Source organism: Phaenicophaeus curvirostris, chromosome 27 (assembly GCF_032191515.1).
Source record: "Phaenicophaeus curvirostris isolate KB17595 chromosome 27, BPBGC_Pcur_1.0, whole genome shotgun sequence".
NCBI lineage: Eukaryota > Metazoa > Chordata > Aves > Cuculiformes > Cuculidae > Phaenicophaeus > Phaenicophaeus curvirostris.
In genome coordinates, this window is record NC_091418.1 from 4,685,539 (window position 1) to 4,706,628 (window position 21,090).

The 21,090-nt window shown below is 46.4% G+C and overlaps 1 protein-coding gene across 2 annotated transcripts in view; it reads right to left on the bottom strand.

Moving 5' to 3' along the window:
- Nucleotides 1–693: 693 nt before the first annotated feature.
- SLC23A2 (solute carrier family 23 member 2) overlaps nucleotides 694–21,090 on the bottom strand; it is a 57,260-nt gene continuing 36,863 nt past the window's right edge. For both annotated transcript variants that reach the window (XM_069877728.1, XM_069877729.1), the window contains exons 6-16: nucleotides 18,010–18,098; nucleotides 16,488–16,558; nucleotides 15,165–15,346; nucleotides 11,366–11,486; nucleotides 10,565–10,721; nucleotides 8,895–9,042; nucleotides 8,239–8,344; nucleotides 3,710–3,839; nucleotides 3,434–3,571; nucleotides 2,421–2,516; nucleotides 694–1,272 (exon numbers count right to left, since the gene is read on the bottom strand). In XM_069877728.1, coding sequence (XP_069733829.1) covers nucleotides 1,040–1,272; nucleotides 2,421–2,516; nucleotides 3,434–3,571; nucleotides 3,710–3,839; nucleotides 8,239–8,344; nucleotides 8,895–9,042; nucleotides 10,565–10,721; nucleotides 11,366–11,486; nucleotides 15,165–15,346; nucleotides 16,488–16,558; nucleotides 18,010–18,098 — 1,471 coding nt within the window. In that variant the 3' untranslated portion in view covers nucleotides 694–1,039. The remainder of the gene's footprint in view (nucleotides 1,273–2,420; nucleotides 2,517–3,433; nucleotides 3,572–3,709; nucleotides 3,840–8,238; nucleotides 8,345–8,894; nucleotides 9,043–10,564; nucleotides 10,722–11,365; nucleotides 11,487–15,164; nucleotides 15,347–16,487; nucleotides 16,559–18,009; nucleotides 18,099–21,090) is intronic.

Consider the following 21,090-nt stretch of genomic DNA (forward strand, 5'->3'; position numbering starts at 1 on the left):
CCTCCACAGCAGCAACGGGCTTCGGGAGAAGCCCCACCAAGAGAGAAGAGGCAACGCAACGTAAGCCGCTCCTAGGCAGCATCGGCTCTCGATATCCCATCAAGAAAACTCTCCACATCCCATCAAGAAAACCCTCCACAGATCCAAACCAGCTGGCCCGTGGCTCTCCCTGCAGGCAAAGCTGCACATTTACAGACATCAACTACTTAGAACTGCTCAACAAATTGGCTTTTTTTGTTCTGGAGTCTTGCTGGCTACAAGAACTGCACTGTAAAAACTGTTATGGGTCCCATCTGGAAGTTAAGAGTTTGCCATCTCTGTAAAACTCTGCGTCCCTTCAAAGAAAAACAGCCCTGGGGGCTACAACTGGGGACAGAAAAAGTAAACGTTCAAAAATGCGAACCGACATGAAACGTGGGATTCCTTCTAGGGCACCGAACTGTCAGAAGACTCACGGGCAAAGCTGTTAGAGGAGCCGCGTGTGTGAACCCCAGATGTCTGACAGCACTGGAAATACAAGATGACTCTCCTGATTTGCAACGATCAACCCAATCTGGTTTCCAACAGGCTGAAAAACACGGAATGTGAGTAGCAAACGATACCTATGGGATCCGGCATGGCTAGAAGTCAACTCCCACCACCCACCCACCCCCAATTCCAACCCCCTGGCGTAGCGAACGTTGCCACCACCAGTGCCTTCAATAAAATCACCTCAACAACAACGTTTTCCAGTAGCACCTACAGACTTCCGGAACCGGAGCCCCATTTGGAACAGCCAGACTTGGATGCGCAGGTATCTCTAGCTTTTAGGAGTCGGAGCATTTGCATGCTGGGCAGAGACACCACATCTGGGACCATCACCCACAGCAGGAAAGCTTTTTTTTTTTCTTATTTTTTTTTTTTTTTTTCAATCCGTCTCAGCTCTGGCTCCAGAATTTCAATGCAGAATATACAAAACATAGATTTTAATGCTTCTTAATCAGCAAGAAACTGCAAATACATCTTTTACTACAACTAGATAATATAATTTCAACTAAGGCTATACTGTAGCTTCTGAGTCTTCGTCTGAACTCCTGCAGCTACTGCTTTTCCTGAAGCCTTTCCACGTGTAACCCAGGAAGGTCGGGCTGATGGGCAGGAAGCTGAAACACCTGTATTTTTTAATGAAGTTCATGCCAAAAGGCAAATCATATGTTTCCATGCCATCCAGCGACTTGCTTCCTTTACCAACCCCTTTTTTCCATTTCCGGATTCCCCTTTCTTCAGGGCTTCCTAGAAGTGACAATAAAAAGAAAATATACAAGGGTATCGTTACGCAAACACACACACAGAGGTTAAGAGAAGAAAGAAAATCCCCAGCCTCAGAACGGTTCCGCAAAGCACTGGAAAGCTCTTCTAGACTCCTCAAAGAGGCAGAAAGAGGTAAAGAAAATGTTCACTGGAGATGGTTGTTTTCTGATTTATTTTGTAACTGCAAGTTGAGGAAAATCTTTCACAAAAAAGATGGAAGGAGGTTTGGGTCTTAAAGTCTGACTGTTAAGGTTTGACTTCTATCAGCTATTTTACACGTTCAATAGGATGGAGACCTTCAATGTGAAAGAAACTGCTGTGGCTTGAGTTAAATTAGAGTCCGTTTTGTGACTCTAACTCAGTCTCATCTACATAACTTCATTCCCTGAAAGTTAACTGCATGTTTTTCCCAGTGATCACTCGGAGCACTGGGATGCAGAAAGGCCAGTGCTTATTCTTATTCCAATGGAAACCAAAGCCATCCTCGAGCTGCAGAAAAAGGGCTGCACCTGCAAGGAGGAGTGGGACAGGTGACCCCAAACTGACCAACAGAGGGTTCCATCCCATACACGTCACACTTGGGATAAACCTGAGGTATCATGAGGATCTCATCCCTCTTCTACAATGACTCACGTCCAGTGAGGACCTCGTCTATCTGCTGCTCCTGATCCCTGAATCCAGTCCCTGAGCCTAGCTCCCTCCCAGCCATGGACCCATTCCCTCGTCTCTTCTCCACAGCATCTCTGGTGATGCGCAGTCATCAAGGGGTGGGGGCACGATCTCATACAGCTGCATATATTTAATTACTTTCCGATTATTTTCATCATTATTATTATTCCACTAAAGCTGTAGCTTTAGTTTCCAACCTGCAAGTCTTTTTCCTCTCATTTTCCTTTCCCTAGAGGTGGGGGGAAGGAAACTTAGAGCCAACTGCACAGTTTTAGCTGCTGAAACTAGCCGGGTCGGGGCTACACTGTGACAGAGATTCTCAAGGGAACCGAGACACGCAAGGTCTGCTCTGGGTGTTAAGAGAAGTCATCAGCACAAGCAGCGACCTCTGCTCATCTCCTGCTCACTTCACTCAGAAAGACAGTTAGGATTTCACGTCAAATACAAGTTCACGTGCTGACCTGGAATGGTATTATCCAAAATGAACGCAACGCAGCCCCCAACGAACATCGCTGTGGTGAGGAGAACGTTCAGCACTTGATCAATGCCCGCTATTCCTGTAAGATCAGGGGGAAAAAAGCATTTAGAATTTGAATTTTAGTGTCACATGCACATCCTACTGATTTACAGCCAGGTAACCAGGAAAACTCTACTGAGTTCATTGAGGAACTCGCTCAAATAGGACCCTTAAAACCGCGTGGAAATAGATGCAGAATCTTCAGCATCTACACCAGAATCTACATCAGCATCCTCAGCATTTACACCATGGAGACCCCTTTTTTCCCAAAATGGAACTCCCTGAAGGTCCAGGTGCTTATAAAAATTACGTGAACTGCTGTTTTAGTTTTTACTGCAGATAGAAATGGTTAAAATAGAAGGAGAAACGTTCATAATGTAAAATTACACGGACTGAAATAATCCCTTGACTTCTTAAATGGGTCAGACTTCCTAGCACCCATTCAGGAAAGAACACTATTAATGTATCATCCTTGAATTCTGTTGGAATAATCTGCTTTTCTGAACAAATTTATGGTAGGTACACTCTTAAACCTGGTTCAGAAGAAATAGCTATCAAAAAAAAGGGAGTTAATTCCAGCCCAAGCAGTTTAGGATTCCTGCAAAGAACTTTCTGATGACACCCAGTGCCACGACCACAAACTCTCTATGGATTCACCAACGCTATAACCTGGCTCGCAGTCTGCAACGAGTTTTCTCCAATTCAGAACACACGCCCACAGTTCTGAAACAAATTCCCAGTTTCCAAGCTCTGCTTTGGTGTTTCCCTTTATTCTTCTAACTTCACTTACAAATTCAGATGTCTCCCACCGCAACGTTCCATTCAACATCTCAATTAGTTCTCCTCCATAGCATTTACTGCCTCCATAATAATTTGGTTTTTTCCTATTTATGCCTTGTACGTGCTTTGCATATGGGTACAAGGTAGAACTACGCATCAATGAGTGGAAACACGTACCAGTGACCAGCGGATTTTGTTTGAGATAGCTTGGAAGGACGAGTCCGAAGAAAATGGAAAATCCAAGTACGAACAGGTTACGGGAAGAATTTAAATCGATGAACTGGAGGTTAGACAGACCCACAGCTGTAATCATCCCTAAAGGGAAAACCAAACCAAGTCTCAGCTTCTGTATAGCCTTTTTCTTCAAAAAAAAAATAGCAACATGGATGTAAACACAGCACTGGAGTAAAAGGATAGAGGCACGGAGTAGAGAGAGGAGCAAAACCACGTTACCAAAGAGCGTGCAGAAGAGGGCACCAAGCACGGGGTCCGGCAGCGACGCAAAGAGAGCGCTGAACTTGCCGACCATCCCAAGCAAGAGCATGAAGGCCGCCCCGTACTGAATAACCCTGCGGCTTCCAACCTGCAGGAGAACAAAAAGGAGAGGACAATGGGAAAAGTCCACGCTTGGTCCAACTTCACACCTTGCATTTTATTTTACTCTTCTCGTTTGCATTTGCCACTTCTTTTCAAGCTTCTGTGCTTGTTTTCGGTGGTGCTAAAACAGGCAGCAGAGCCTTTGCGGGTCTTGGAGGGCTCAGCTCTAACGTGGCCACACTCTAATTCTACCATAACTCCATTTAATTTTGGTTTTGTTAACATCTTTAAAGCCACCTGCAACAGCTATAGCCCCAATAACCACGGAATGCTATACTACAATGAAGAAATCAAACAGATCACAATGGGGAGGAAGGGCAAACGGATCCATTGTAACGCAAACGGAAAAACCCTAGATCCATGTGTCCTTTTCAACAGGAACAGAGGGTTAAGTTACCTGCCCAGTAGCGCACTGGGAGGAGATGCAGGTTTTCTAGCCAGAGACCACCAAGTGATTTTATAACATCCTTCTTTGAGATCAGAATTCACTTCATATGCAAATCCTGGCTGGGCTAACACTGCAAAACCAAGTAACCGCACCTCCTTCCCATGACTGTTTCAAGCATTTAGCCTTTGGTGCAGTATTTCTGTCCCTGTAATGCAGCAGAAGTTGAAGAACCTGGATGTTTGATATTCTAATCACGTTATACTTGCAGAAGAGGTGCACCAGGGACAAAAATCCCTGTTACACTGGAAAGGTGATTTCCAGCAAAGCTAGGTCTCCTGTTACACAGTATGAAGCTTCAAAGAGAAGTAGATATTAATTCATTAATTGCGTGTGACTGAGTGAAATAAGAAAAAAAGGTACACTAGGCACATTCAGAGTACAAGTGCTTCTTTCCCCCATGTTCTTCACCACTTCAAGGGAGAAGGGTTCACCTACAGAGAGGGGCACAGACCAGGAAATCTGCTCCCTAAAAAACCAACAGAAGTTAGCATCACAGAATCATAGAATCACCAGGTTGGAAGAGACCCACCAGTTCAGCCGAAACCTCCCCTGGCGGAGCTTGAGGCCATTCCCTCTCGTCCTGTCCCCTGTCCCTTGGGAGAAGAGCCCAGCTCCCTCCTCTCCACAACCTCCTCTCAGGGAGTTGCAGAGAGCAATGAGGTCTCCCCTCAGCCTCCTCTTCTCCAGGATAAACACCCCCAGCTCTCTCAGACGCTCCTCGCAATCCTTGTTCTCCAGCCCCTTCCCCAGCTTCGTTGCTCTTCTCTGGACTCGCTCCAGAGCCTCAACATCCTTCTTGTGCTGAGGGGCCAGAACTGACCCCAGGATTCGAGGAGCGGTCTCCCCAGGGCCGAGTCCAGCGGGAGAAGAACCTCCCTGGCCCTGCTGGCCACGCCGTGTCTGATCCAAGCCAAGATGCTCTTGGCCTTCTTGGCCCCCTGGGCCACTGCTGGCTCATGTTCAGTCGGCTTGCCCCCTCCTCTGTTCTTTGTACTTATCTTCACTCCTACACATGCCCGAAGTGATTATTTTGGTGCCTCATCCATTACAGGAGCCTTCATTTCATCACCAACACGATGGCTACACTGCCGACACTTTCACCCCAACTAATGCGATTTAACTGATTTTCCCCTCATCAAACAACTTGCTGACAGACCAGCTCACAGATTTTGCAGTGCTTACATCCAGTTGAAGCCTCAAATTTAAATTCTAACTATAAAGATATTGATTTCAGGGAAGTAAATGCCTTTTCTGATGCTGCACGGGACCCTCAGGATTACAGAGGCCTTGCTTGTGAGCACTGAAAATTTCTGAAATAAACAGCAAATAAACACGCCAAAGATCTGTTTTGATATAAATTGCAGTTGAAAAAGTGGTGGACTTTTAGGAATGAGTACTCAGACAGGAAAACAGCACAATGCCCTGGAGCATTGCCACCAGCCGTGCCATCCTGGGTAAGGCACAACCATCACAGAGCCTCTATTGAACCACAAATCCAACCTAAATATCTGAAAATTAGGTTTTTATGACGTTTCCATGGCCAATATGGAGTCCTGGTGGTTCTATCAACCTCTTCTGGGCCGTAAATCCAAGCTAAATGCCTCAAAATTGGGTTAGGATGATGTTCTCATGGTCAATATGGAGTCTTTATGGTCCTACCAACCTTTTCTTGACCATAAATCCAAGCTAAATCCCTCAAAATTCAGTTTTTATAACATTTTCATGGTCAATATGTCATCTTGGTGGTTCCATCAACCTGTACTTAGCTATAAATCCAAGCTAAATCCCTCAAAGTTTGATTTTTATCACGTAGTCACTGCTGTTCCCTGACAGCTGCCAGTCTAACAGGCCTCTTCTGCTGCTCCAAAGCAAACTGTACACTCCTTTCTGCCAACTGTTAATAAAAAAAGTGTTGTTAATTCACATCAAATCCTGCGAAGCACCAACAGAAAGGGAGCAGAACAGAATAAACCTTCCTTTGAGGATTTTCCTAATCAAATCTTCTTTTAGGAAATTTCCATCAGCAGCTGAATGAGGACTTGTAGCAACAGCAGGTGGTGCTGTCAGTGTTTCTATTCCACCCTGAACCCAAAAAGAATCATCCTTTGTGTAGAAAAAATTGGCTGAAGATAAATTCATCCTCTGTACTGGATGCAGTCGGAGGGATGAGTTACTGGAAGGGGAGAGCAGACATTTTCTATCTTGTACTCATAAAGTAGATTTATGGCTTCCAAGCAAAATACACAAAAAGATGTGGCTATTTCTTATCTGTTGATGTTGCTTATCAAGGTTAAATTAACAATATCAAGCAGATCTATGTGCAGCGCAAGGTCTCCTGGTTCAGCAAAGCGTTCCAGCACACATTCAGCTCTGCACGTGAACAAAGGAATCCCTCAGGTGCTTATATATTTTGCTGAGTAACAATCCTAATCCCCTAAACATGCTCAGAGCCTTAAACACCTGTCATGATGGAAATAAATATTTAGGGTACCTGTAACTTGGAATTTACCTTGGTAGCAGCTCTTGTCGCAGGCTTGTCAGCATCATGTCCTAGCACAGACGTAGATAAAACCCAAGGACCACAGGCTGTATTTCATCGTGTGAGACATTAAAAACAGTCAGTTCGCTAGCGATGCTTTCAGAGCCAAGACATCCAGGAGAGCATCGGCTCCCCAGGGCTCAGTGCTGGGTCCAACCCTGTTCAGTGTCTTTATCAATGACCTGGATGGAGGCATCAAGTGCACCCTGAGCAAGTTTGTGGATGACACTGAGCTGGGTGGAAGCTGGATCTGCTGGAGGGTCAGGAGGCTCCAAAGGGATCTGAACAGGCTGGATCCATGGGCTGAGACCAACGGGATGAGGTTTAATGAGGCCAAATGGCGGGTCCTGCACTTGGGGCACAACAACCCTGAGCAGCTCCAGACTAGGAGAAGTCTGGCTGGAAACTGCCTGGAGGAGAAGGACCTGGGGGTGTTGGTTGAACAGGAGCCAGCAGGGGCCCAGGGGACCAAGAAGGCCAAGGGCATCTTGGCTTGGATCAGACACGGCGTGGCCAGCAGGGCCAGGGAGGTTCTTCTCCCTCTGGACTCGGCCCTGGGGAGACCGCTCCTCGAATCCTGGGGTCAGTTCTGGCCCCTCACCACAAGAAGGATGTTGAGGCTCTGGAGTGAGTCCAGAGAAGAGCAACGAAGCTGGTGAGGGGGCTGGAGAACAAGGATTGCGAGGAGCGTCTGAGAGAGCTGGGGGTGTTTAGCCCGGAGAAGAGGAGGCTGAGGGGAGACCTCATTGCTCTCTGCAACTCCCTGAGAGGAGGTTGTGGAGAGGGAGCTGGGCTCTTCTCCCAAGGGACAGGGGACAGGACGAGAGGGAATGGCCTCAAGCTCCACCAGGAGAGGGTCAGACTAGATATAAGAAATTTTTCATGGAAAGGGTGATTGGTCCCTGTCCGAGGCTGCCCAGGGAGGGGGTTGAGTCACCTTCCCTGGAGGGGTTTAAGGGATGGGTGGATGAGGTGCTGAGGGACATGGGTTAGTGATTGATGGGAACGGTTGGACTCGATGATCCAGTGGGTCTTTTCCAACCTGGTGATTCTATGATTCTATACAGTTCAGTGTTTATGCCTCAGCTCCAAACACTCCAGAGCCTTGGAACGCCTGGAATTTTCAAAGTGAGAGCTTATTTGGCACCAGCTGCTTTATGGAGGCTTTACATGGAACAAAAATCTTATTTTTAAGGTCCTTATCTAGAATGCTTTTCCATCAGACAATGGTACAAAGTTAGGGAAATTCAGAACGCTGGGTGAAGTTTATCTGCATGATGCACTAAGTTGTATGGTTTCCTGGAAGAGGATCGTGCTGTGAAACATGAAATGACACAAACCATCCACCAGAGGAGATCAAATACTCCAGTCACTGCACCAGCAAGTTAAAGCACCTACCTTAGTGATGCCCAAGACACCAATGTTGGGGCTGGAAGAAGTGGACCCATTCCCTGTCCCAAATACTCCATCCAGAACACACGAGAGACCCTCAATAAAAATCCCTCTGTAAATCACAAACAGAAAAAGCAGACAAACTTGTATTAGCACTGACTCACTAATGGTGCTTTATGTCTGTCTGTGAAGCCGTCTGTCCCACATGAATTATTATGATTCATGTTTCAAGCTCTGACACACTTAGAAAACCAACCCGAGTTCCGTTTTCTGTCTCAGACACCCACTCTTAAAACGAGAGAATTACAAAACAATTCAAGTCATGCTTAGCACTGCTCTTTGCTTCCGAATTTGCATTTCAGGTGGCTTTGAGCAGCTACCCTGATTCCAGGACTGATTCAGAGCTGTGTCCCTACAGAACCTGTATTTTATTAACCTCCAGGAACTCTGGTAGGAACAGGAATAAGCTTCCAACGCCACATTTGCAACAAAACAATTCAAAGTAACAACTGCAGTTTGTATTCCAGACCCTCAGCGCTTTTGTTTGACCAACTGAACATTCAAAGACAGAACACGCTCCTGCCTTATCGCAAGGGAAAACACTAAAAATAGTAAAAAAAAGCAGTTTAAGACACTGACAAATATTTCTTTTTTTGCCATACCTGTTTATTGCATGAATAGGTGGAGGAGGAGCACAAGACAACCTGGCACAGGCATAATAATCCCCTATGGATTCGATAATACTTGCAACGACCGCGCTGAGCATCCCGATAACTCCAGCGGCTGAAATTGTTGGCAGCCCCCACTGAACTGTGAAGAAAAGAAAACTGAACTCTTCTCGTGCCACAGAAAACAATTCAGATATCAAAACATGCAGCAATTTATTCATCGTTAATGGAATCAACAAACTCCCTTCACTGTTAACGCAGTCTGGCAAGTTCAAGTCAATGAAAGGAGCAAAGGAGAAAGCGCCTCGTCAACTGCTTTGATCACGCTTGGAAAGAACCCAAAACCCCCGAAACCCCACCAAAAAAATTCCTCCTGCTCAGAAGAAGGAATTTGAACTACTGCTTGTGAAAACCAATTCTGGTCAGTGAGGCGAATGCCGCTTAATTATTATTGCTCTGAAAACTCAGTCTTTGGTTACAAGTTTAGTCTGGCCAGCCAGCAGCTAAGTTCACTGCACAAACACCTCCCAGCTCCAAACTTTTGTAGAAGAGAAAATAAGATTCGTTTACGCCTGTAGAAAAGCTTGGCAAGTTTCCCAAGGCGATGCCTTGATGCTTTTTTCTCTTTGAAATAGATGAGACCTTGCAACAAAAGGAACTTTAAGTCACACAAACAGGGAAGGATCAAGGCTTCACAAACACAAATGGTCTAATCAAGGTGGAGACCTCGAGAGGAGGTGGTTTCCTCCTCTTCTTTCTCAAAAGCTTCCATTATACACCTCGCAAGCGCTGCTTTAGAACTAATCAGAAGCAAAGAGCACGGAAAACCACGAGGAAGGTGCCTCATGGTGTGTTCAGTGCTATTCCTCGTTCTGTTCCTGCAGAACATCGTTCTGTTATTGCTCCATTAATTTCGGGGCAGACCCAGTTGTGCCACTCACTCTCGTGGCCACAAGCAACAACCCTGAGCAGCTTTAAGCTTAGAGGTGACCCCAAAACAACGCAAACATCCAAGATGTCATCTAAAGCGTGTTGCATTCCCTTGTATATATTTTTTTGTCCCCTGATAAGCACTGACTGGCACTCTCCCATCAGCCCAGGTCCTAAGAGGGTGTGTTTGGGGCAGGGAAGTGTGTTAAGCTGGAATAAACTCCACACGATACTGATTTATCAGATAATGAGAATCAATGACTTCAGTAGCTCTACAGGAATTATAATAACCCATCCTTATTAGTCTATAACATTAACAGAAGCTGATTACAGTATTGGCAAACGCAGATAAATCAACCATTCCCTGAAAATCCACATTACGCACCTAGTCACACACTGTTATTAGAAGTCAAGAGTTACCTAGATAAACCCTGCAAGTGCCTCCTACAAATTCAAGTTTCAGAGACTTGGGTCTTTCTTACGCGAGACATTAAGGTATCAAATCACAGGCTGGGAAGAGAATGGATTGAGAGCAGTCCTGAAGAGACGGATTTTGGGGTGCTGGGGGTTGAGAAGCTCAAGTTGAGCTTGTAGCCCAGAATACCAACCACATCCTGAGCTGCATCCAAAGGAGTGGGACCAGCAGGGCAAGAGAGGGGATAGGAATAGGCAATAGGAATGATGCTCACAAGCTTGCTCTTAGGAAATCAGCCTTTAAATCCAGACCCACTTACAAGGATAGGGAACCTTGAACCACGGAGCTACCAACAGCACTCCCCGTCGGGCATCTGTGCGAGCGTAGAAGCCGTACTTCGAACTGTCGGGGGGAAAGACGTCTGTGACAGTGAAAATGAAGCAAAGCAACCACGACACCAAAATAGCCAAGATAATCTGCGAAAGAGGAGAGAAAAAGTTGTTTAAAATAACCCATCACTGGCAACATTCATCAAGAGCAAAGAGCTCCTGCATAGAGCATCGCACACATAAATGCCTTGATCCTAAGGGATATTCTAAGTCTGAACAAGCGGTAAATCCTGTAACAGATCCATCAGGCATTTCTCCCCCAGCCTCTGTTACAAAAGCTTTAGAAGACGAGCGAGCAATTCTCTCCCCTAACAAACGGGAAAGCTTCCAAATGGGCACCTACACAACCGAGAGAATTAGTCTCAGTTTTACCAAAGAAATAAAAAGAAGCCTTTCACAGGGGAGAACGGAGCTTTCATCATATGAGAAGATAATGATCTTGCCACTCCTTTTTGGTGAGATCAGTTTAGGCTTTCACTGCCTGCATCAAATCACCTTCCTCTTTCCTCCCTCCCCTCCTTCCATGACCCCAACTCTTCATCAGAGATGGATTTGAGACTCTTTCCTCCGGCGAAGGAGCCAGTGAATTAAGTTCCCCATAAAGCCATTTAAATACTGATGTCACCTTCATGCTCTACTGCACCATGAAGAAAAATAAAAAACAAGAGAAATATCCCCAAAACACAAATTAGGGGTTTTTTGCCAACGGAGGAACAAGTTCAACTACTCACAGGGAACATCTTGAAGAGCTGCAGCCTGTACGCTGTCCATCCTTTCTTGGACTTGTAAATGGGGAGGGGAAATTTGACATTTCGGGCATACTGGGAAAACAACAACACTAGAAAAATAGTCCTGAGAAAAAAAGGAGGGAGGTGGGACAAGAGAGACACATCATTAGCATCACTGTGATAAAAATCCTCCTTGGCCCAAACCTGCTCAGGTTCTGCAGACAGAAACATAAATGTACATTTTAAATTTAGCACGAGACAAGGCATCATAAGAGACTTTCTTTTAAACAATTTATTAGAGAAGCTCCACATGAGCCAGCAATGTGTGGTCACAGCTCAGAAGGCAAATCATATCCTGGGCTGAATCAAAAGCAGCGTGGCCAGCAGGGCAAGGGAGGGGATTCTGCTTTTCCACTCCACTCTTGTGACCCCACACGGGAGTCCTGCGTCCAGTTCTGGAATCCCCGACGTAAGGACATGGAACTGTTGGAGCAAACCCAGAGGAGGCCAAGAAGAAGAACCTCTGCTATAAGGACAGGCTGAGAGAGTTGGGCTTGTTCAGCCTGGAGAAGAGAAGGCTTCAGGGAGACCTCAGAGCAGCGTCCAGTGCTGAAAGGGGCTGCAGGAAAGCTGGGGAGGGACTTTTTACAAAGGCATGGAGTGATAGGATGAGGGGGGATGGCTTTAAATTGGAAGGGGGAAGATTAAATTAGACATTAGGAAGGAATTTCTTACAATGAGGGTGGGGAGGACCTGGCCCAGGTTGCCCAGGGTGGTTGCTCCATCGCTGGAGGTGTTCAATGAGGCTTGGAGCCCCTGATCCAGTGGGAGGTGTCCCTGCCCATGGCACGGGGTTGGAATTGGATGGGCTTTGAGGTCCTTTCCAATCCAAACCAGCCTGTGATTCTGTGATTATTGCATGAAACAGAAACCAACGCAATTTGCATTCTAAATCGCTGCAAAACCAGCCAGCAGCACACGGGTGAACGGAGCAGGAAAACAAATCAGACTGAAGGAAGGTCTTCTTAGCACCGAGCCACGCTGCGCTGCTTGCTCCAACTCAAACTCTACCTGCGTGTCCAGGTCTGCTCGGCACCTGAAGCACAAAGGTTGCTAATGGGAATGGGGAGAACCAGGCAAACTGGAGGCTGGCACAGTGCACTTTTCACATTTCAAAGTATAAAACTCAATTCTTTCTTCAATTCTTGAGAACCTCTATTTTTTTTTTGTATATGCACCTTTCCGCATCAAGCAGAACAGAGCCCCCCAAACCTCTGAGATCCCATTCGACTGCAGCTCACCAGTAACCCAGTTTATTACAGTTTTTAAATCCTCAAGTATTATATATTTTCCCTCCTTGTCAAAACTAAGCTCCTCTATATGTTAAAAATTAAATGAAATTCCCACTGCAGTTAAAACTAAAAAGTCAGGGCAGGTTGCTCAGTTTGGAAGCAGCTGCTGTCAGAGAGCTGCACAAAGAGTCAAGCATCTGAAGAAGCAAAGCTTTTCCGAAATTTGAGATTATGTTTTTATCAGCTGACTTAGAAAAAGAGGCGGATTTTAAGCCTCTCTCCCTTTTTTCTGTCCAGGCTCAGTTTCAGGCTGGAAGAAACAAAAGAGAGCTTTATTCTCCCTGCGTCTCCAGCTCTGCACAAGAAGGGTGTCATTTAGAGACTTCACCCTGACTACACTCAAATAGCAAAGGCACCTTTTCCTTGCATCCAGGAAACATTCTGGCTTCTCTCCCAAAGTCTATTAAGGAAAAATGGGCTCCAGTCCCTCCCAGCAGCTCCCCAGCCCCGTCAGCTGTGAGGACAGGGGCCTCTGTGTTCCTATTTATTTAGGAGAGAGCTGTAAATACTGTAATAATTGATATTTTTTGTAATTACTCAGCTGCCATTCCGTAAGCGCTACCAGACCTTTCAATGCCAACACAACAGCTTTGTTCACCAAACAGGCAAAGACCAATTCAGGAGTAATTCCCCCTCTTTAAAGACACGACAGGTTTCATGGATTAAATGATTTCAGCCCTGCACCTGCAGAACAAGCGAGGCCAGAGAAGTGTTTGGGAAATGGAAAGTCAGGTCAAACAGCACCTGTGGTTAATAGAGGGCAACGGCTCCTACCAGGCGTTATTCTGCTGCGCGAGATAGTGCCGCAGCATTTTTATCTCATCACAACAGTCAAGACAATTTCAAGTGCCCCATCCTGTAGGGATCACGGGCTGCTGAGAGGCTCTCCATGGCTAGGGAGCTCTTTTCAACAATCTCGTGTGCATTTTTGCATGGCAGAAGCAGAAATGCTTACTGCCTCGATAGCATTTAAATGCTGTTCCTTAACTGATTTGTTTCCACCTACAAAATCTCACCTTCAATGACACGTTCCCCTGTCCAGTTCACCAAAGGTCTTGACCGATTTAACATTAGTCAGGACTGTTTCACAGGATATTTGTCCTTTGGGTCAGCTGCTCAACGTAACAGAGCTACAAAAACATCCACGGTGCTAACATCCAAGATAAAAGTGAATTAAACAGCCCTCTTCATCATAAGCTGCACTTACAGAATACTTTACAAGTTCAAAGTACTGTGCAAACAGATTAGATCAGAATCTGATCTCATCAAGTCATTCCTTCCGCTGGAAAAGTTGGTCACTGTACACTGAAAGCAGCAACTGCTTCAGCCAGTTTCCTTCTACCTAAAATGTGGGTTCCATCCTATTTTCTGGTTATCCACATCATCTCACAGGAATGTTTTGTCTTCTCTTCATTTCATGTTTCTCAGTTATTCCCTTTCATATCCCTCATCTCAATTCTTTAATTTCCCTGGCACCAACACCTACAAAAGCACACGCATTATGCCCTGAAATTTCCTCTAAAAGCCTTTTTAGCTACTAAACAGAAATCTGTCCACTTATGCCTTATCAGTATTCACCGAAATACATGTGCTCTCTGCCATAGAAATTTCTCTTGGCTATGGGTAAGCAAACCAATAATAATGACAACTGGACTGCTACTACCAATGGCATTTGCTGGGTTTTGCAGAATAACAACCACCCACCACAGCACCATAAAAACAGAAATACAAGTTGTCCAGCAATCTCTCTGGTATTTTCATAGAATCATAGAATCACCAGGTTGGAAGAGACCCACCAGATCATCGAGTCCAACCCTTCCCATCAGTCACCAAACCATGTCCCTCAGCGCCTCGTCCACCCGTCCCTTAAACCCCTCCAGGGAAGGGGACTCAACCCCCTCCCTGGGCAGCCTCTGCCAGGGATCAATCACCCTTTCCCTGAAATATTTTTTCCTCATGTCCAGCCTGAACCTCCCCTGGTGGAGCTTGAGGCCATTCTCTCTCGTCCTGTCCCCTGTCCCTTGGGAGAAGAGCCCAGCTCCCTCCTCTCCACAACCTCCTCTCAGGGAGTTGCAGAGAGCAATGAGGTCTCCCCTCAGCCTCCTCTTCTCCAGGCTAAACAACCCATGATTTGCTAAATCACCTTTCCTATGGCATTAAATCAGATTGAGCCAACAGCTCCCAGACCAACTACAGTTTTATAAAATTCCCTGCCCTCCACACCTCACATTCAGCTGTTGCCTTCTCCTTCCTCCTCTTCCTGAGTCTTTATTCCCAGACTTCCAGCTGACCCCATCCACACTCACTCATGCTCCGGCACGCGCCGTTTCTCCACGCTGGGAGGTCTTCAACGCTACCTCTGGCAACCGAGCAGACCCTGGCTTATTCCTGGCACTCCATAATTCCTGCATGATGAGTTCCTTAGGCCAAGAGCCCCCAGCAGTACTTACAACATAGCGATACCCCAGTGTTTGCCTGCTCTTTCTCCAGCAGCTTGGAAACCGGAGAGGCCGATGAGAGCCACGGTTGGCGTGATGGTCAGAGGTCCAATATATCGCAGCAGCGCGCCAGGAAGGCCGAGCAAACCAATCACCACTTCTATCAAGGAGGACATGATGATAGCACCTTGGATCTGAACACACAAGAACGGGGGAAAGAGATAGTTCAGTCAAATCTCGCAGGCGACTGCAAAACGTCTATTTTTCTGCTCTGGATTACAAACTTCAGTTAAAAAGAACTCAGCGACACAGAAGAACTCAGCAAACTTTTCGTCATAAAACAGCTCATTATGTTTTAAGTGACTGATTATCGCTTAAGCATAACACTTATGGTTTTCTCCACAAAACTATTCCACAAACAGACCAGTGGGCCAGTCCGGTAGTTGTGTGGATAGCACATCACACTGTCAGACAGGAGACCTGGGTTCCAGGCTAACCTTTAAGCTCTCAGATCGAACCGGCAAGGGTTGGTGGCGCCACGGAGGTGATGCTCCTAGCTCCTAGGGGCAGAGTGTGTGCTGCACTGTTCACAAATGCTCCTTAGAAGCTGGTATAGAGCAGCGTTGTGGTCTCAGGAGACTGTCAGCCCTCTTGGCTGCAGGGCTCTTGGCAGGATGTAGCTATGGTTTGAACATGGGGAAGAGAGAGGGGTTGTTTTTAATTAAAAAAAAAGGTTTGCAGCCCAAAGCAACGGGATGGGAGATAAATTCCATGACACACGCTTTTTTAATTTGGACTATGCTATCTATACACTGCTGGGACGCCTGGGCACAACCCTCATCCGGGCTCCGCAGCACAGAGCGTGCCGACAGCCAGACCGCAGCGCTGCGAGTGGAGAAGGGGTCGGTCACGTTTCAGCAAGTCTCTTGGAAGAGCCTTACCGGCATAGTCTCCAACTTCAGACCCCTAGGGATGAGAGATTTGCTCACTACGCATTTACCTTCCACGGGACAGCCTAGTGAGCAGTGGCAGCAGCTGAACTGCTACCAGTGAGCACAAATCGCAAAATCTTACAAGAAGAGCGTTTGTCTCGCTTGTGCCTTTTTACTGCGCATCTTTTTGGCATGTGGTAACTAACTCCTTGTCCTTGCATCCAGCCATGAACACGCTGAAAAGATGAAGGCTTTCATGAAATGAGCAGAGGGGATCTACTCAAATGAAAATCGCAGCGGGAGAAGGAAATTACCAACTCAAAGACGAGAACACAGAGATGGTTAGGGGAGAGATGGAACTGGAGTCACAGAGATCAACAGCTAAAGGCTGCGCCTACATTACCTCTCGTATTCTGGGGTACCAGATGTGCTCAGTGTGAAGCAGTTCTGTTGTTCCGTTTGTAACTGTTACATCTTACGAAAAGAAGAAAGAAAAACACACAGGTATTTATTCCTCAGCCACTTTGCCATCATCTAACGTAAAATAAATCTCTCCTCAAGCTTTGTCCGACGAATAAGCCTTGATTTACACAGAATAAAAGTTCTGCAGTGCTACAAATCAAGTAAGGACAAGCTTACGCTCTCCAGGAGACAACCACTAATTCCTCCCATCGCACCAGAGTGGGGAAAAATCATAACTTTCAGCAGAAAGGTCAATTAGAGATTCTTTTCCTGCTCCAGTCAACTGATGAATGGAGAATTACTCAACCACACACTAGGAATCGAGGACTCTAATCTGCTCTTTGCCAATTCAGGTCATTCACTGCGTGATGAACTGACCTGTGCTAACAGCCACACCTGCCACCTCTGAAGATGAAAAGGTTCAAGATGCTCTTTTTGAAAAGCTCAGGTAGTGGAAAAAAGATTGCTTTGCCATCAAAGGTTATCACACCGTATTTTCTTTCAACAAAGTGTGTCTGAGGACACAGGCACGTGCAGAAATATCCCACAGAGCCAGCACTCCCTGCTCTCCTTGGGCACGGGGCCCTGCGTGCCTTTTCGCGGTGGCTGAACCCGACTCCACCCGTGAGAACACGTGAATGGGCAAAGATAAGTTTTCTATAGAATAAAACATCAAGAAAGCTACTTACATGGCCCTAAGTGAATCAAATAGATATATAAACACAGACAAAATATAAATATAAATGATTAGAGAATCAAACGCCTGCTGCCCGCAGTCCTATTCTGGGGTAACCTCACTCATTAAGGAGAAACTGCTCATGCTGTTCCTACTTCAGTTTTCTAACCTAAAGCCCCCTATCCAACCAGTTTAACTGCACATCTTCACTCTAAACAGAATCATAGAATCACCAGGTTGGAAGAGACCCACCGGATCATCGACTCCAACCATTCCCATCAAACACTAAACCACGTCCCTCAGCGCAAATAGGTCCAAAACCTTTTGCAATGATGAGCTGGCAAAGGAAAAGTTAAAATGAACATCCGAGTATTGTCAAAGCTTCCTCTGCAAAACCTGTCAGGGTAAGAGTTAAGCAGATCAAAATAGTGGCCCAGCATTGCCTAAACTCACCTTAAAAGGACTCAATTGGACTTACAATTTCTATATTCCAGAAAGGAACGTTTAAGGAATCCTTCTGCATTTCTCTCCATTGTCAATACAAGAATTGTTCTATGCTGCCAAGATTTCTATTGTCAACTCACCTCCTCCCCACCCCCGGCCTGAAACAGAATTCCATAAGGGCATATTTAGGAAACTTTTTCCAAGATACAAAGTTTTAACATTGTAAAAGGAGATAATTTTTCCTATTTCCCGCTCATAACTTGTAGTTTCCATACCCGAAAGTTTGGCACTTCCACTCTATGTGATCTGGGTCATTCACCACTTAAGCATAAAGGACAATTACCTGTATTGTTACATTTCCACTTCTCCAGGGAGAGAATCGCTCGAGCAGGTGCTAAGAACGCAAAAGCACTTGCTTGAAACAAGGGTAACCTGGTGGAAAGGGAAAGGAGAGATGCTGACATTCCTTGGTGTTATGGTACCGTGTCACGATATCAGCTGCAGTTCGGTGGCAACTTAGAATCATAGAATCATATTAAAACCAGGTGGGAAGAGACCCACTGGATCATCGAGTCCAACCATCCCCATCAATCACTAACCCATGTCCCTCAGCACCTCGTCCACCCGTCCCTTAAACCCCTCCAGGGAAGGTGACTCAACCCCCTCCCTGGGCAGCCTCGGACAGGGACCAATAACACTTTCCATGAAAATTTTTTTCCTAATGTCCAGCCTGACCCTCCCCTGGTGGAGCTTGAGGCCATTCCCACCTATCCTGTTCCCTGTCCCTTGGGAGAAGAGCCCAGCTCCCTCCTCTCCACAACCTCCTCTCAGGGAGTTGCAGAGAGCAATGAGGTCTCCCCTCAGCCTCCTCTTCTCCAGGATAAACACCCCCAGCTCTCTCAGACGCTCCTCGCAATCCTTGTTCTCCAGCCCCCTCACCAGCTTCGTTGTTCTTCTCTGGACTCGCTCCAGAGCCTCAACATCCTTCTTGTGGGGAGGGGCCAGCACTGACCCCAGGATTCGAGGAGCGGTCTCCCCAGGGCCGAGTCCAGAGGGAGAAGAACCTCCCTGGTCCTGCTGGCCACGCCGTGTCTGATCCAAGCCAAGATGCCCTTGGCCTTCTTGGCCCCCTGGGCCCCTGCTGGCTCCTGTTCAACCAACACCCCCAGGTCCTTCTCCTCCAGGCACTTTCCAGCCAGACTTCTCCTAGTCTGGAGCTGCTCAGGGTTGTTGTGCCCCAAGGGCAGGACCCGACGTTTGGCCTTGTTAAACCTCATCCCGTTGGTCTCAGCCCATGGATCCAGCCTGTTCAGATCCCTTTGGAGCCTCCCGACCCTCCAGCAGATCCAGCTTCCACCCAACTCAGTGTCATCCGCAAACTTGCTCAGGGTGCACTCGATGCCTTCATCCAGGTCATTGATAAAGACACTGAACAGGGCTGGACCCAGCACTGAGCCCTGGGGACACCACTTGGAACCGGCCTCCAGCTGGAGTTAACTCCATTTCCCACCACTCTCTGGGCCTGGCCATCCAACCAGTTTTCCACCCAGGAAAGTGTTTGCCTGTCCAGGCCAGTCCATACTCTCCCACCACATGAGAAGAAGCTCTCAATAGAGCAGGACACCGTCTGCGCACTCAGCACCTTCCCTCTGCATGACTTGGAAGCACAGTCACTCACACATTCATCCTCAGGTGTACATGTAAATAACTGTTGGGGTGATAAGCGCTGATTAGATGTTCCAGGTGGCTGCCAACAATAAATACAAACGCTGCAAGAATTTCAAGACGACATTCTTAGCATCGGTGTTTACACTTCCCAAACGGTTTAAAATCTAGAGACCATCTACCGGTCTCGACGACGTATTTATTGACTCAGCTGTAGCTTGCATAATGTTGCAAATATCCAGATGTTACTTAACTGTAGAGAAGATGCGCTTTGAACTGTTCTATAAATACCATCATTAGTGGGTTGTAGTAAGATTCTCTTTAACACCAGATCTCGCGTTGTAACGCGCCGAACGCTGAATTGCTCAGGCAGTTACTGCTCTGAGTTTATAGCTGTTCTACAGCCGCAATGAAGAGCATCCACACCAGTGCAAACACCAGCAAAGGAAAAGAAACTACTGTAGTGGCAGATGCAGGAGAGGCACAAAGAAGGAAAAAAGAAAAAGTTGTCAGGGGAAAACCCCTGTATACGCTTAACATGCATAAAAAAATTCCAAGCAGCCAGGACACCAGGACAGTTGAACGATCATTGGCAAGGAGTCCAGGTCACGCGTAACCTAAAACGTTGACCTGGCTACTGGAAGTGCTTAAGACCACATTAGAAAGTCAAACTTCAACAAATGCACGAGCCACCTGAGCGCACACCTAACTTCCTTCAAGCAAACATCAAAGATTCATCTTTGGTGAAGAAATGTTTGGTAGCCAAGAGTAAATGATTCACCTTATTTGTTAAGGGTCGTTAAGCAAACCGAGCAAGCTGGTGCCCATGGCAAAATACGCAATCCCTGTAACAAGCTATTACTCCTCTATCCCACCTACACAGCTCTCTGTCCCCGCAGTGATTCTGTAAACAGACACATCACAAACACATTCCCTGGTGATGCAGTCAGGTTCCGAGGCTTTGGTCCAGACTCCCAGTCCTGCAGCACACGGAATACCCTGCAGACATCCTGCACGGCGAGGTCCTGGCGTGCCTCACGTATTTACCACTCAACCCTTCCCTCAGACAGTTAACCTGCAGGATTTACTAAGACGGACAGTAAACCTCAAATTCTTGAGGTCACCTGTTACTGAGAACCAGCCCCTTCTGCCTAGGCTCTTTCCAAAAAGGCAGCTGCAGCTCAGAACACAATTACAAAACACCTTTCCGATTGCTAAGCCAGCATTCGTTACGAGCTGGGTAGAGTCCCACCCGCTTACGACTGGAATAGAATTTTAATTTCATGTCTAACTGGCTCAGTTTTGGCACTGGCCTTTGTGCAGATGGAGCTTTTCATGCAGATCAAGTCATCTGAAAATGTCTTCATCACCTTAAGGTGTCACATAGATATAAGAAGGCTTGGACAGTGGGCACAGCAACAAATTGACAAGGCTTAGGTAAATTAAAACTTTATTTATTTGTCTCAGCCAGCTGATGACTGAATCCTTGCTTATATAACTTAATAAATAGCTTGAATTCCTAAAATTAGTACGGGCACCAAATTGACCACAACTCCTCCTCTTAACTGAGCTTTAAGGACCTTTAAACCACAGAACCTGACCTTTTGAAAGCACAGTGGCTTTATTTGCTGAAATACTTTGCAGCTGACAGACTGGCCAATAAACACTTTAAGATCTCGTGTAGAGAACGCCGCAGCTATATCCCATTCCCACCCTTACACAAAAGCAGAATCACATGTTAAACGGTTATAAAACACTC